The following is a 16,043-nucleotide window of genomic DNA, read 5'->3' on the forward strand; positions in this document are numbered from 1 at the left end:
GAATTTGATTGTCCAGTATGTTTGGAGCAGTCCACATTAGTCAATGCAATCAGGACCATTGTTACTCTGGGTCACGGCAGGATACAGCCGCAATTTATTAATATGATGAATCCTGGGGCTGGTGGAGACTTCAGTTCCCAGTGGAATCATATTTGGATTGCAGAAAAATCTAATTATTGCTGCAGCACAGGAAATGGAAAATATGTAATGGTAGTCGGAGAAGTAGGCTCATTATCCTCTATCTCAATACTTACCATTGTTTTCCTTTATTCGCAATGCTTCATTGTGCATTCCATGTTTGAGAATGAGCTGCTCCAAGTAGAAAAAGGTCTTTTTGTGGGTCGTCTAGAAGGATGTGAAAAACCATAGAAGATATTAAAACAAAAATTTATTTCAAGGGAAGCCTACAAATAATTTTATCAAAAATTCAAAAATAAATTTTCACTCAAACAAACAAATTTAATTTGTGGAATATCATTCACTGAACAACCATTGAATGCAACATCAATAACTTGTAGGACTATGGCAAGTGACCTGCTGTCGAAGCTGTACAACGGCTCTCCAAAAGTCTTTCGCATTACGTCGGTGGCATTCATCACACGTCTGCGAAACCACCACAAACTCTACCACCACAACCTGCTGCAACACACAGCCTGGTTGCACCTGGAGAAGGAAAATATGGTCAAAAATGCACAGCAAGATTAAAAATATTCAGCTTTTGGCACTCAGTTGAAAGCAATACAGGAGGTTGGAGTGGCAAGTCAAACAAGAAAAAGAGCAATCAGAGATTGGAGACCTTCACCAGTACTTGCTTTGTGTGGTGTTTGTGGAGTTTTGTGTATCGCTTGTGTTCTGGTGTTATGTAATTAATAATAGACAAAACTAGAACTGCAACTTTATAACTGCTGGCAGTGATGACCAGGTACCACGATGTCCCGTTTTGATCAGACACGTGACCCTGACCCATGACGTTTATTATGATTTAATTGAATTCAGACATGGGATTAAAATTAATTCAATTAAAAATCAAATGGAAAACCAAATTGGTACAATCTTGCAAGGGAGTCATCAAAAGGAACCCAAACAAGCAAAAAGCAAAGATGAAGCAATCAGGAGGAATCTGGATAGGATTCACATTTCAGCTGATACTCCTCTACCCTCAAACTCATCCAGACACAGCCAAGTGAGCCTTATAAAAAAAATAATAATAAATAATAATTCTGGCTGCCACAACATGCATCTGATCAAGTTGAAATTTCAAATATATATTCCCCATCACTATTAGATTGTAATTGTGAAGTTTCATGTCGATTGATGAAGGGATTCAAGAGAAAAAAATTTTTTTTTAAAGATTTTCGCTCAATCCAATATGGCTGCCAGACCATATGACATCAATTAAATTATTCGTGAATACCCTGGTATCCGTAAGGCTTGGGGAGCATTTGCGTGAAGTTTCCCCTCAATCTGGCCAGCCGTTCTGAAGATTATTTTTATTGGTTTTAGGGTAAATCCAATATGGCTGGCAAACCATGTGACCTACGACATCATATGTGAGAACGTTTTCTTCCTCATGAATAGGCAGTCATACATGTAAAATTTCGCCACTATCTGTTCAGCCATTTTAGAGAAGAAGGTTTTTGAGATGCATCAGCAGTTTATGCTAATGTATGCATACATGAGTGCACCGGGTCGTGGTTAAGCAGAGTCATGTGACCCGCCCCATGTTCCGATGCTGTGTTGTGCTGTGCTGTGCCCGTGTCGGAATTAAACCTGTTGTTCCCACTTCAGAGCCTTCGTCCCTGTCTATTGAATACATTACAGTGGCGATGAAGATGGGATGTCTTCGTGCATCGGCATATTGCAAGAATACGCAGTGGGGGATCATTGGGAAGACCATACCGATCGTCTGAAGCAGTACTTCGTGGCAAACAAAATGCACACCGATGAGGACGCTGAAAGGCGGCGAGCTGTATTACTGACCGTGTGCGGCGCCCCGACGTACAGCCTCAAAGATCTTCTTGCCCCAGCCAAACCTTCTGACAAGTCGTATGAAGAGCTCGCCAATCTTGTGAATAGACAGACTATCACCCTAAACCGGGTAATATAAGATCATCTCAAGATATAAATTTTATACCCACCATCGTCAAGATGGTCAGTCAGCATCTGAGTTCATGGATGATTTACGCCGACTCACCGAACATTGTGAGTTCACAGATAAACTCGAAGAGATGCAAGATTTCTTTATAATAGGCATCAATGAGGACTCAATTCTGCAGAAACTCCTTCCTGAATCAGACCCCAATTTGGCAGAAGTCTTGGAAATAGCCACTGCGTGTATGCAAACTGCCGAGAGCCTGAGTGTAATCTCCAACAAGTCAAAAGCTATCCAGCAGGACCCATCGGTTAACAAGGTAACCTTTGGCTAGAAGTAAAAGTGTTTTAGAAAGCCACCAAATTCACCTCCACCTCCTGACATTTCTGAATCTACCCAGAAGGTTGAGGTAACTTGTTGGCATTGTGGTGGTAATCATCAAGCTTTCCAATGTCAGTGCAGGAATTATACCTGTGACAAACAACTGTGGTAAGCGGGGACACTTAAAGTGTCATTGTTCTCGATCCAAGTTGAAGAACCTGTCTCCTGCTTATCACATTGGGGTGAACCCTGATGCAGCGGACGATAGGTCACAGCCTGCAGCCGAGAGTGAGGAACTTTATGAGGTTTTCTCTGTTCGAACAGAGCTCCGACGCTCCAATTATAGTTGATGTAACAATCAATAAGATCCCGGTAAGGATGGAAGTTTATACCGGCGCTTCCAGACAATTATGAGCGAGAGCAAGTTCACCTCCATCTACCCTCCGACAAAGACTCCTGCACTCCGGCCTATATCTTCTGACTTCAGAACATACACCAAGGAGGTGGCTCCTGTAGTTGGCTTAGCTAACGTAACTGTAGGATATGGAAACAGCACTCATGTCCTATCACGACTGATAGTGTGTGGAGAAGGCCCAACCCTCTTAGGCCGAGATTCTTTACGAATAATCAGACTTGATTGGAGTGACATAAACAGAGTCTCCAACTCTGATGCTGGATACGATACCATCCTCAACAAGTACCCTGGCCTGTTCAGCGACGGTGTTGGCACCTTTGCAGGGACCAAAGTGAGGATTCATGTTTCTGCAGATGCTCAGCCATTGTTCCATAAGGCGAGATCTGTGCCCTACATGATGTGATCAATGATCGAATGTGAGCTTGACCACCTGCAGAGTGAGGGCATCATCTCACCAACCGAATACTCCGACTGGGCAGCACCTTTAGTTCCAATACTCAAAGCAGATGGAACAGTGTGCATTTGTGGGGACTACAAAAACGACGATCAACTGCTATTCAAAGCTGGATGGCTACCCTTTGCCCAAAGCAGAGGATCTGCTCACCACTCTCATGGGTGGCCAAACATTCACTAAGCTTGACTTGACCAATGCTCAAATGGAACTGGATGATGATTCCAAGCCCTATACATGCATCAACACTCATTGAGGACTCTTCATGTACAACAGATGCCCATTTGACATACGCTCTGCCAACGCAAGATGGACATTATTGAAAACTGTACCAAAGACAATCATATTCCAGGAGGACATACTAGTAACTGGCAAGTCACAACATGAACACCTCGAGAACCTAAACAAAGTCCTCAATCAGCTGTCACAAGCTGGATTACGCCTAAGGCATGAAAAGTATACCTTTATGGCACGTGAAGTTGAATACCTGGGTTATTAAATCTCCAGTCAAGGCATTTTGCCCTCTCGGAGCAAAGTTGAAGCAATTGCGAATGCACCAATGCCACAAAACATTTCAGAACTTTGTGCATTCCTGGTTATGTTGACCGACTTTGGTAATTTCCTGGCTCAACTAAGCACAACCATCAAGCCTCTGCATCTTCTCCTCAGGAAAGGCGTTGTCTGGAAATGGGAAGTTGCCCAAACAAGAGTGTTCAAGGCCGCTAAAACCATGCCGTCTTCACCGTTATGACCCATCCAAGGAACTTGTTCTCAGTTGCGATGGCTCTTCATATGGCATTGGGTGTGCGTTGTTGCAAACAAATACAACCGGTAATCTCCAGCATGTTGCATATGCATCACGAACCCTATCTGACACTGAGGCCTAGGTCACATTTGCTCTACGGCTCGGATACGGCGGCCATACGCCCTCTGAATTGACAGAAACGTGCGGCGGCCGCAGAGAAACTGAGGTGGCCTCAGGGTGGCCCTACACCGTTTGGCTATATTTTACAGGCCGTAGGGGCGCCGTGGAATTATAGCACGGAGTTATAACTTTTTTTCATTTCTACGTTCGCCGTTGCAATTCGACAAGCCAAGCTATGACGTAGATGTGTTCCACGTCGACCGTACGTAGGGCGTACGGTGGGCTTGCGTTATTCGTGCGGCTGCCGTAAGCTCTTCTCAATGAAAAATGAATTTTCCCAACCCCCAAAAAATTACGGCGGCCGCACTATTTCCACGGTCGCCGTACGGTGGCCTTGCGGTCTGTGTGACTACCTGCGGGCAACGCAGGGTCGACGCACGGTTCCCCTACGCCCGCCGTGCACCTACGTACAGCCTCCGTGGCAGTCTGCGTCGACCGTGCGCTACCACGAGAGACCGGAGTATAGGTGTTTGCCTATACAGTGGTGCCCCCAGAATCCGAATTTAATTCGTTCCAGGAGGCTGTTCGGATTGCAAAAAGTTCGGATTCAAAAAATATTTTCCCAATAAGAAATAATGGAGTGAATTAATCCGTTCGTGGACCCAAAGAAAACCCACTTTCAAGACACTTTAAATTGAAATTCCACATGTTTAAGGTAAAATAAGATGAGTAAATGACCTTCGGTGGCGGTGTATTGTATGTAAACTGGTACAATCACCACATCCAAAGGTCTACACAGGCTCGAGCTCCGTCCTGGGTTCCGATCGCTCGCGCACTCTGCGAGAGCGCTGCCCCCAGGGCAGCTCATCAAACATGATGCCCGCAGAACCACAATCACTTTTATCAAACACATCGGGCTGACGTAATCATGGATATTCCAAATTACAACGAGTTTTGCTGTGAAATTCAATCCTTGCCCGACAGTCCATCACACCACGTGATCGGATTGCTTTTTTGTTATTAATTAAAACACAAGATGATTAAAAAAAAAACATCACAAATGAAGGTGAAAACACGAGGTAAGGCCCAAGTCACATTTGGCTCGGTGGCCGGAGCGTCTACAAAATGTATGGACACTTGCAATTATAAAGCGGCCGCAGTATTTCCACGGTCACACAATGTAGCAGTCATATATGTTTGTATTTTTCGGGTAGACGCACGGGGTATTTATAAATTGTGGACCGAAAACGTGGGGGTGCCGTACGGTCTTTGATTTCATGTCGCACGGTGACCTTAGAGCGTTCCTGCGGCGGCCATAGAATTTTCAAGGCAGACGTAAGGTGCCCGCAAGGCGACCGCAGGGGGACCCCAAGCCAAACGTGTGGCCAGACGGACGGTAACGAATGGGTTAATTTTTTATTATTTTTTTTACCAGTTCTTTTGTTTCGGCTTGTCGAATTTCTGCGGCGAATGTAGAAATGAAAAAAGTTATAACTCCGCGATACAATTCCATGGCGACCTTACAACCTGTCAAATATAGCCATACAGCGTAGGGCCACCCTGAGGCCACCTCAGTTTCTCTGCGGCCGCCGCACGTTTGTCAATTCAGAGGGCGTACGGCCGCCGTATCCTAGCCGTCGAGGAAATGTGACCGAGGCCTAAAGTATCGATCGACACACGAGAGATGCTTTCACGAGTACTTCCACTGATGAACTGAATGAACAAAGCGTGAAGATGCGGGTTGAAAAGGTGGGGGAGACACGTGAACAAACATGAACGCGACATTGTGTTTGGTTTTTTAAAATGTATTAGGTTTTTAGGGCAAAATTTTCTCGAAAAAAATTGTTCAGATTCCAATTTGTTCAAACAATGGGGCGTTCGGATAATGGGGGCACCACGGTATATTATAGTTATAGTATATTCAGTTATATATACTGGTATATTTTATTTCAGTAAAAAAAAAGAACTGGTATGTATACCCACTCGTTACCGTCCGTCTGGCCGCACGTTCGCCTTAGGGCCCTCCTGCGGTCGCCTTGTGGTCAACTTGCATCTGCCTTGAAAATTATATGGCCGCCGCAGCGACGCCCTAAGGTCACCGTGCGACATCAAATCAAAGACCGTACGGCACCCCCACGTTTTCGGTCTCGACGATTTCTAAATACGCCGTGCGGCTCCCCGAAAAAAAAAAAAAAAAACATATGTGACTGCTACATTGTGTGACCGTGGAAATACTGCGGCCGCCGTATAGTTGCTAGTGGCCGCAGATTTTGGAGACCCCACGGCCGCCGTGGCAAATGTGACCTCGGCCTGAACGTCGCTATGCTCATGGAGAATGAGAAGCGTTAGCATGTGTCTGTGGCACCTTAAAGAGGCACCAATATGTCTTTGGAAGACATTACCTTTGAGACTGATCGCAAACCCTTATTAGGTCTCCTGGGAGAAACCAGAGCCATTCTGCCCACATCATCAGGTCATGTACAATGTTGGGCGTTGACCCTTGCCGGTTATGACTATTCATTGGTTTACCTCCTGGGTAAGGAAATATACTGTGCTGACTGCTCAATCACTTGCCGCTTCCCGTAACCATCCCAGAACCTCCACAATCTGGTGATATCATTCATCTCATGACTAACATCATTCACGATGAAGCGCCCGTAACCGCTGAGCAAATTGCTTGTGCTTCCAATAGCAATCCAGATTTGTAACAAATTAAACGCTGTGTTATGTCAGGTGATTGGGAATCACTACCAGAAAGGGCGAAACCGTACCTCATCTGGAAGGACAGGCTCTCTGTTGATGCGGACTGTCTGCGTTGGGGTAGCCGAGTGATAATTCCACCTAAACTCCGTGGGAAAATTATCAGTAATCTCCACAATGCTCATCCAGGCATAGTCACTATGAAGGCTGTTGCCCGAGCCCATGTTTGGTGGCCTGGTTTGGACAGTGAGAGAGTCCAGTGCACACCATTGTTGCACTTGTCAAGCCCATGCCAACGCACCACCACAGTCTCCATTGGCCATGTGGTCGTGGCCATTAAAACGAAATGCAGTGCAGACGAAACATCAACCATGCTGGTCCATTTCAAGGGAAGTTTTTCCTTATCGCAGTTGATGCCCACTCCAAATGGATTGAAGCTCTCGTGGTGCCATCCTCATCCCCTGCTGTAACAACTGAAGCTCTTGGTACCATTTTTCCACAACATGGTATTCCAAACGCCATTTTATCAGATAATGGATCGTCATTTACGAGTTCAGAGTTTCAGAACTTTTGTAAAATGAATGGCATCAAGCCCTACACATCTGCCCCCTCCAAATCTGCCAGTAATGGTCAAACCAAACGTGCTGTTCAGATCATCAAGAACGGTCTAAGCCAAGTCAAGGAAGACTCCATTCAATCTTGTCTAGCTCATGTGTTGCTCAACTACCGCACCAAACCACATCAAACCACCGGTCGCTCACCTGCCAAGCTTCTGATGGGTCGTGAATTAACAACACACTTATCATTAGTGCACCTGGACATAACGGTCCAGGTTGAGAATAACAAGTGTCAACAGAAACGTAATCACGACCAAACGTCTGTACACCACAACTTCCAGATCAATGATCCCGTGTACGTGTTGAACTCCGGATGTGGAACCAAGTGATTATCTGAAATTGTTGTCGATAATATTGGTGAAATGATGTTTCTTGTGAAGTTGTGTGATGGGAGATGAACGTGTAAACATGTTGACCAACTCAGGTTACATCACAGGGAGCCAAAAATTGAACTGGCTCAAGTGCCTTTGTCACCCACTCCTGTGTTAACACCACCTGCGTTTGAACCTGAGGTGTTTCCTCATGAAAACTTTTCACCCATCAATGTACCTGAACTCCTTCACGGCCTTGTACCCCTTATTGAGAAGCCCACAACAGTTGCAAGCAATGACAGCCCTCCACTCGCCCTTACAAGATCAGCTCGTGTTTGTAAGCCTCCTGAGTATCTTGATTTGTAAATAAAATAAAATAAAAATAAACAGGTGGGGGGGGGGGAGATGAGATGTATCAGTAGTTTATGCTAATGCATGCATACATGGGTGCACTGGGGTGTGGTTAGGCAGAGTCATGTGACCCACCCATGTTCCCATGCTGTGCTGTGTTGTGCCCGTGTCGGGATTAAACCTGTTGTTCCCATTTCAGAGCCTTCGTCCTTGTCTATTTGAGTACATTACAATTTTTTAACGTTTTTTTTTCAAAAACAACAAAATGGCTGTCAAATCACATGACTGATGACATCATCTATTTTTTTTTTCTGTGGACCAATTTATCCCAAGATGGCCCTCAAAGATTTTCCTACTGATCAGATGTCACGTTCTACATATTCAAATATGACATCATAATGAAGGCACCTTTGATGTCATTTAAAAGAAAAAAAAAAAATTAAAAAAAAAAATCACATTCCCCATGAGGAGTACTTGCTACGTGCCAAGTTTCATTTTTTTTTTTTCCTTGGTGCGGTTTGAGATACAGAGGTCCAGTTTTTCCAATATTTTCCAACATGGCTGCCACACCAAAAGACATTGTTATGGATCGGCGACGGAGGGATTCGCACCCTACTCTTGAGAGCCAAATGTTGATGATTCGGCGTCACTTAACAGCACCGCTGTCTCAGGGGAAACAACACCGGCTAGTTCGGCACAGGTCTCGGGTCATGTGCCTCAGATCGCGATACCAACGTACACCTGGGCCGTACCAGTTGGGGACATAGACCCCGGCTACAGACTAGGTTTGTCAGAGACCGAGCGAAGTCTGCCAGTCCGTAGCCCGCTATGGTTTTATATACAAATCGAGCGGATTGTTCCTCGGCGCGGCACTAATAAATTCAAGGCAGCAACTTTCGTATAATTCAGCCAGATTTATTGGGGACACATCGGGGAACACGACACAAGCAAAGAATTCACAAACGTTATAATTAATCTATAACCCGCTCATAACTAGGGAGCTGCGGATACGGGTTTCGAGGGGAACCCTAGCGAGATAAACCTTAGGCCTGGACGACATGCAGATAAGATGCAGACAAGACTCTGAGTACTTGGTGATGCCTCATGGACGAGGGGGAAAGGTGTCGAAGGTACGAATGCGGCTCGTGATAAGCCGATGTCAACGGATTTGAGCACCCAAGCTCGAGCATGCAGCGTGGCAAGATGGCGGCGACATCCTTTTGTCGCACCACTCACGTACCAGCCTCGGCGCGTCCAGCCCCCGTGAAGTTGACAGCACAGGAGAGGAAGATCTATGGTATGTTCCAGCTGGTTTCTCGCAAGGTCCAGTATGCGAATCCAGGCTTGGCCTGTTCACCAGACTAGGCCAAATCTGGGTGTTGGGCTCCGCAGGCGGATCGACGGGAGGAAAGATGTGTCGAGCCGTGCAGGGAGCAAAGACAGGCAGAGGCTCCATAGTTGGGTTCAGGATGAACCTGGGGACGACCTGCACGCTGGGTCCATCGCCATGGAGGAACAGCTCGTCGAGTCACTCCTCATGAAGCAGATGGCAGACCCCCAAAACCACTCCCCATACAGCAGATCGCGGACTCCACACTAGCCGTTCCCAGACCGACAAAGCAGCCAGTTCCTTTCGGGGTGGGCCTTTCTCATGGAGCCGATCGCAGACTCAACACTAGCAGTTTCTCCCTTGCCTTCTTGGGGCTCGCTCTTCTGGACCGCCTTCGGGGATACGTGATTGGTCCATCCTTCGAGTTGGCAGCCGCTCTCAGTCAACGAGACGTGTCAGCAACCCATTGGCGGAGTCTCAGGGCGCCGGGTGAAGGCTGGTCCGGAGGGGGGAAGGAAGAAGAAGAACGGCGCCTCGGTACACCACCACTGTATGAACACTGGACAGCCTGCTACACCTCCCGACACACATGTAACGTCCGATTACCAAACAACCTGGCTAAACATGCATTTAAGGGGGGGGGGGGATCTGGGCTAATCCTATATTTAATAACCCACTAAGGGCCCATTTCCGCAACAATATGACGTCATAATTATCAACAAAACATTGTACACGAGTCGTCGCTCCTATGGTGAAAATTGTCTCAATCCGACAAGCGGTTGCGGAGAAAAACACTGTGTGGACAAACAGACAGATCCAAATGCAATACCCTCTCCTCCGACAAAGGTAATTACCTCTTTCTGAATTGTCAACTTCACTTTTATTCTCCTCGAATGTGGTTCAGTCCAAATGAATCCAGCATCTACTAGATGAACCTAAAAAAACAAGCCAAAAACCACTGTGAAATGTATACAACTAAGACAGCAAAGAAAAAAAAAAAAAACATACAAGCATGAAACTCTTCACATATATTGCAACCCACCTTTGTCAAAGAAGATTTCAGCTTTTTCAGGCATATGGTCAGCAGTTCCCTCGACTCCAATGCACAGGACACCCAATGACTGGGAGGAGTGAGATACCTGAATCAAGGGCATACAATACAATATTCTTTCAGCTTGCTCTCAAATATTTTCAGAGATAAACTGAAAAACTGATTTGACTCTCATTCAGCCAAATATTATATAAACCAAATTCATAAAGCAAATATCACTGAACAGCATTGTTATCATCATTTGATGTGATACATCAGTAACATAGTCATGGAAATTGAGATTATCGTCGATTTTGAAGTTTGCCTAAATGGCGTCAAATCATAATACGAGTTCTATTTCAAGGAGCTTGAACACCGGAGGAGGACGTTAAAGCTCAAGTCTGTGCAACGGTTTCCAACACATGGTTATTTTTCCATGCTCTGTCCTTTTAAATGCAGAGCGTCAATTAAGGAAGAAGCATGTACCACTGTTTTAATCTTTGGCATGCATCGGTCAGATTTGGATTTGAACCCTGGACCTCCCAGACTCTGAGTGAATGCTCTAACCATTATGCCACCAAGTTTGGGAAGTCAGAATGATTTTGTTAGGACTGAAAATATTACATTATCTGGTTACGCAAGGTAAGTTTTAGATGGCCAGCAGGTGGCATTGTATTATGTAGGTTTGTAATTACAGCAGGACCGCCTTGAATGCAGGATTCCGCATCGCGGTTTCGCTTCATCGCGGTTGAATTATTGTGGTAAAATGTACCCATCGTGGCATGGGTCCCTCACTCGATCACGGTCTGGCACGGACGAATACACAACCACACATCCCCATCTCACCTCACAGTTGCTCTTTCGATACCGTGCTGCACGGACCATCACGCGATTTAGTTCGATATCGTGTGATGTTGCGTGACAATTTTTGCTAGTCTTTTAATAACATTGTGGGGTGTCGGTGAGAGTAGATAGTTATGAAGACTAAGAACATGTGGGGTTTTCGTGAAATGAGGCAAATGCAACATTATAAAATGTTATTAAAAGCTTTTAAAGCAAGAAGAAAATCAATTCAATTAAGAGGAATGTTGGTTCAATTGGGAGGTAATGAGAAAGGAAGAAATAAAGAACGAAACAAGGAAGAAAATGATATGAAGAACGAGTTCATGATTTTTTTCTACTTTTAAGCGAACATATTTGTTTGAAGTGGAGGGGGAAATATGATAAAGCTGAGGAGCACTTGGGATAAAGCAGAATGAGTCGCATATCATGAGGTTTTTGCTCGTCTTCATGGAGAGATGCTTGAAATTCAAGAACGAGATGGATGCCGTCATGGCACCTTATATGGAGGTCTATATAAGGACATGCAGAACAAGGCAAAGCAGACAAAGACCACCTCCTTCATCACAAAGTCCGATGACCATGACAACCCGAAGCCAGGGACGTAGATGTCATCTCAATAACCTCCAATGCCCTCCTTCATCATAATCATCAAAAGTAAGTACAATTTTAAGTGTTTTTCATTATTACTGTAGAGTATGTTCAGTAGCAGTTTTTTTTTAAGTCGATAAATTTTAGACTTGGTTCCCCTAACCCTATTTTTCAAAAGCAAAGGGAAGAGAAAGAGCAAATCTGAGCAAAAGGAAGAGAAAGGGGAAAAGAAGAGAATATAAATCTGAGCGAAAGAAAGAGGAGGATACAAATCCGAGCGGAAGGAAGAGAGTAAAACAAAGATAATAGCAATCGACACGACAATGCATCATGTTGTCTGTGCACATTCGAAAATGCGATAGCATGCATCGTTTACTGCTCATACCTGGCAAGATTTGATAAAAAGGCATCTCGAACACCTTGTTTTTTTGGTGACAATGACATTGGTCGTTAAAATAACGCCATTGTCACAATGGCTTCACATCTGAATTTTTTCAGAAGAACATAATATAGAAATATAGAACTTAATATAATATAGAACATAATATAGAACATAATATGTCGTGTCATGCTTTCATGAAAAAACGGCACAATTGTTTTATTTTATACAAATCGACTGAACTACACGACTTTGTTAATCATTTTATCAGACTCTGTGGTGTAATGGTTGGAACGTCTGCTCCGAGTCTGGGAGATCGGTGGTTCAAACCCCGGCCGAGTTGTTTCAAAACGCTGCTTTCTTGCCTGGCATTCAGCATTTATAAGGATAAGAGTACGGATAATCCCGAGAGGTTGGGATCTATGGAGAGGAGGAAATTTCTCGTTGGGAAGTGCTCCGCCGAGTGCGGTGAGAAAAGCGGTGCCATTGTTGTGACGTCGCTGGTACCCAGAGTACCCCAGGAAGTGATGGCACATGCCCCCAATATCAGTGGCTGTGCTCGTCTCGTGCATTTGAATGGGCGTCCATGTCTGTGTGGCAGCTAGCTCCACGACAAGCCTTCGATCCTATAAAATAAAATATATAAAAAATTACAATACAAGAATTTGGGGGCAGCCTCACCTCTCACAGAGACGACAGAAGCCCAACTGGGCCTGATGAGGAATCCCCTGAGCTGCGTCTGTGCGAATACGCAGGCAAGGAGGGCAAGTGTTTGCAGCGTTTGGAGGTATTACTGTCCCGCACTCACAGCACAAGCTGGGAACAAAATCAAGGACACAGCGGAAAGCATTGGTGAATGAAGGGCAGCACCGAAATAAATGCGTGGAAAGCAAAGTCAAACAGGAAAAGCTTGTGAATCGGGTTCCTTAAGGTCAAGTCAATCACCCAAAAGATCGACTTCCTCAGACTTCAGAGAAAATTTTTACACTTGGAAGGGTCCACCAAATATCAAGCTGCGAGCTCGGTCAAACAATTTGACGTACAGGTCGTCGAAGCACACCAGATATGTCTCATCACATAGCAGGTGGTCAGTTTTCGAGACACAGGTCATTGAGGCATACCTGGTCTGGAAAACGACTCATTAGTATTACTCAAAATATAAAATTACAACCTGATCAAGCAAAACATGATCAAAACGTAACTTTTAAAACCAACTTCCAAGTCTCTTCCATCTCGTTCTTCCCTTCAAGGCTTCAACACAACTGTTCACCAGCATCAACGGTCATCCCTCACCCACAACCATGATCTTTTCTACCCCCATGAACCCTCCACAAGACTACCTCTATCAAAACATGATCAAAACGCAACTTTTAAAACAAACTTCCAAGTCTCTTCAATCTCGTTCTTCCCTTCAAGGCTTCAACACAACTGTTCACCGGCATCTCCGGTCATCCCTCACCCACAACCATGATCTTTTCTACCTCCATGAACCCTCCACGAACCCTCCACAAGACTCTTCTTCTTCTTCTTCTTCTTCTTCTTCTTCCGGCTGCTCCCGTTAGGGGTCGCCACAGCGGATCAACCGTCTCCATTTCGCTCTATCCTCCACATCTTCCATTGACACTCCAATCACCCGCATGGCCACCCTCACCGCATCCATGAACCTCTTCTTTGGCCTTCCTCCTCTCCTCCTGCCTGGCGGCTCCATCTTCAGCATCCTTCTCCCGATATACTCCGCTTCCCTCCTGTGCACATGTCCAAACCATCTCAATCTCGCCTCTCTCACTTTGTCTCCAAACCGTCCTACCTGCGCTGTCCCTCGAATATACTCATTCCTTATCCTGTCCATCCTTGTCACTCCCAATGAGAATCGCAGCATCTTTAACTCTGCCACCTCCAGCTCCGCTTCCTGTCTTTTTGTTAGCACCACCACCTCCAAACCATACAACATAGCTGGTCTCACTACAGTCTGATATACTTTCCCCTTAACTCTTGCAGCTACCCTTCCGTCACAAATCACTCCTGCAACTCTTCTCCACCCACTCCATCCTGCCTGCACTCTCTTTTTTCACTTCTCTCCCACACTCTCTGTTACTTTGTACAGTTGATCCCAAGTATTTAAACCCATCCACCTTCCCCACCTCAACTCCTTGCAACCGCAACATACCACCACCCTCCCTCCCTCCCTCCCTCCCTCTCATTTACGCACATGTATTCCGTCTTACTCCGACTGACTATCATTCCCTTCTCTCCAGTGCATACCTCCACCTCTCAAGGCTCGCCTCAGCCTGCTCCCTACAGATCATAATGTCATCCGCGAACATCATGGTCCATGGAGACTCCAGTCTGATCTCGTCCGTCAACCTGTCCATCACCGTTGCAAACAGGAAAGGGCTCAGAGTCGATCCTTGGTGCAATCCCACTTTTACCTTAAACCGGTCTGTCATTCCTACCGCACACCTCACCACTGTCACACTGTCCTCGTACATATCCTGCACAATCCTCACATACTTCTCCACCACTCCCGACTTCCTCATACAATGCCACAACTCCTCTCTTGGCACCCTATTGTTGTAGATTTCCTGCCCGTCAGCGTGCGAGCGACCGCGTCTAGCCAATAGTGGCCGCTTCGCCCACCGAACGGACAATCCAGTCGCGGCTTTCCGGATCAACACCGGAAACCAGCCACATGTGTGTTTTTAACCACACCACAACCTTGTCCGCACTCTACCCGCGCTACAGGGTCAGATCGCCAAATCTTCGATTTACCTAATTATTCACGCGGGTAGGTTACCGAGAGATTGTACCTCAACGGGACTACTTGGAAACGAGCCGCCGAAGCAGCTCGCTTCCTTTTGGGATAACCGAGCGGGGTATTATCGCGCAGTCCCGTTGGACCCGATCACTTTACCGGCTATTTAAACAAAAACAAACTATATTCCGAGTGCAAGATGGCAGCTCAATTAAAGGAGGAGGACGCAACGAACAAGTTTACATTCACACAAGGACATTTATTATAATAAAGCAAGTATGCAATTAAACAAGGCAAAACACGTATGCAATTATACAAACAACAAAAGCACGACAAAAGAACTACGACCGTCTATACAAAATGCGATGCAAACATTTACAGCACACAAAGCACTCAACAATTTCCTACTTATTAGACGGGCCCACGGACACACGGACGCACACACACACCCAAGAAATGGTGGCAGAGGCCTTTAATAACGAGCTCCAGCTCGGAGGAAAGGTGAGCTGAAACCCAGAACCTATCTCGAACCTCTCCAGCTCGTGTGGTCTTTAAGTTGTTCGTACCTGGGCTCCAATCGCCGTGGGCTGCGATCCTTCCCGAGCTCCCGCGAATCCTCCCGCGCTTCTCAACACGTGCTGGTGAGACGAGGAGCCGATCCTTCCCGTCGATGCATCGCTTCCCCGAGGAACCACCTCCAAGAAGAGGTCGATGAGTCGCACCAAGCCGGGAACCAAAATGGAGAACAAAGAAGAAGAAGAACCCACCATTCGCAGCTCGAGCCGAGCAACCGGCTCAACTTCCTTCCAAAACAAAGCAGCTCGAAGCAAAAAGCTCTCCCGAGCCAAACAGAAGCCGAAGCTCACTGAACCACCAAAGCAAGAAGCCTCCAAAAAGTGTCCTCCCGAGCCAGGCCTCAGCCGAAGCTCACTGAGCCAGCCGAAGCAAAAAGCTTCCGAAGGCCTCAACCCTAACCCAAGCCAAGCAGGACCCAAAGG

At 45.9% G+C, this 16,043-nt stretch overlaps 1 protein-coding gene across 2 annotated transcripts in view; it reads right to left on the reverse strand.

Moving 5' to 3' along the window:
- NMD3 (NMD3 ribosome export adaptor) overlaps positions 1-16,043 on the reverse strand; it is a 105,965-nt gene that overhangs the window by 81,905 nt on the left and 8,017 nt on the right. Inside the window, exons 2-6 of one of the 2 annotated variants that reach the window (XM_085860460.1) lie at positions 12,975-13,109; positions 10,496-10,592; positions 10,308-10,388; positions 535-663; positions 255-345 (exon numbers count right to left, since the gene is read on the reverse strand). In XM_085860460.1, the coding sequence (XP_085716586.1) occupies positions 255-345; positions 535-663; positions 10,308-10,388; positions 10,496-10,592; positions 12,975-13,109 (533 nt within the window). The remainder of the gene's footprint in view (positions 1-254; positions 346-534; positions 664-10,307; positions 10,389-10,495; positions 10,593-12,974; positions 13,110-16,043) is intronic. The other variant, XM_085860470.1, reaches the window with a different exon arrangement.

Source organism: Eptatretus burgeri, chromosome 2, assembly GCF_056783735.1.
Source record: "Eptatretus burgeri isolate ZD-2024b chromosome 2, Ebu_testis_v1, whole genome shotgun sequence".
Classification (NCBI taxonomy): domain Eukaryota; kingdom Metazoa; phylum Chordata; class Myxini; order Myxiniformes; family Myxinidae; genus Eptatretus; species Eptatretus burgeri.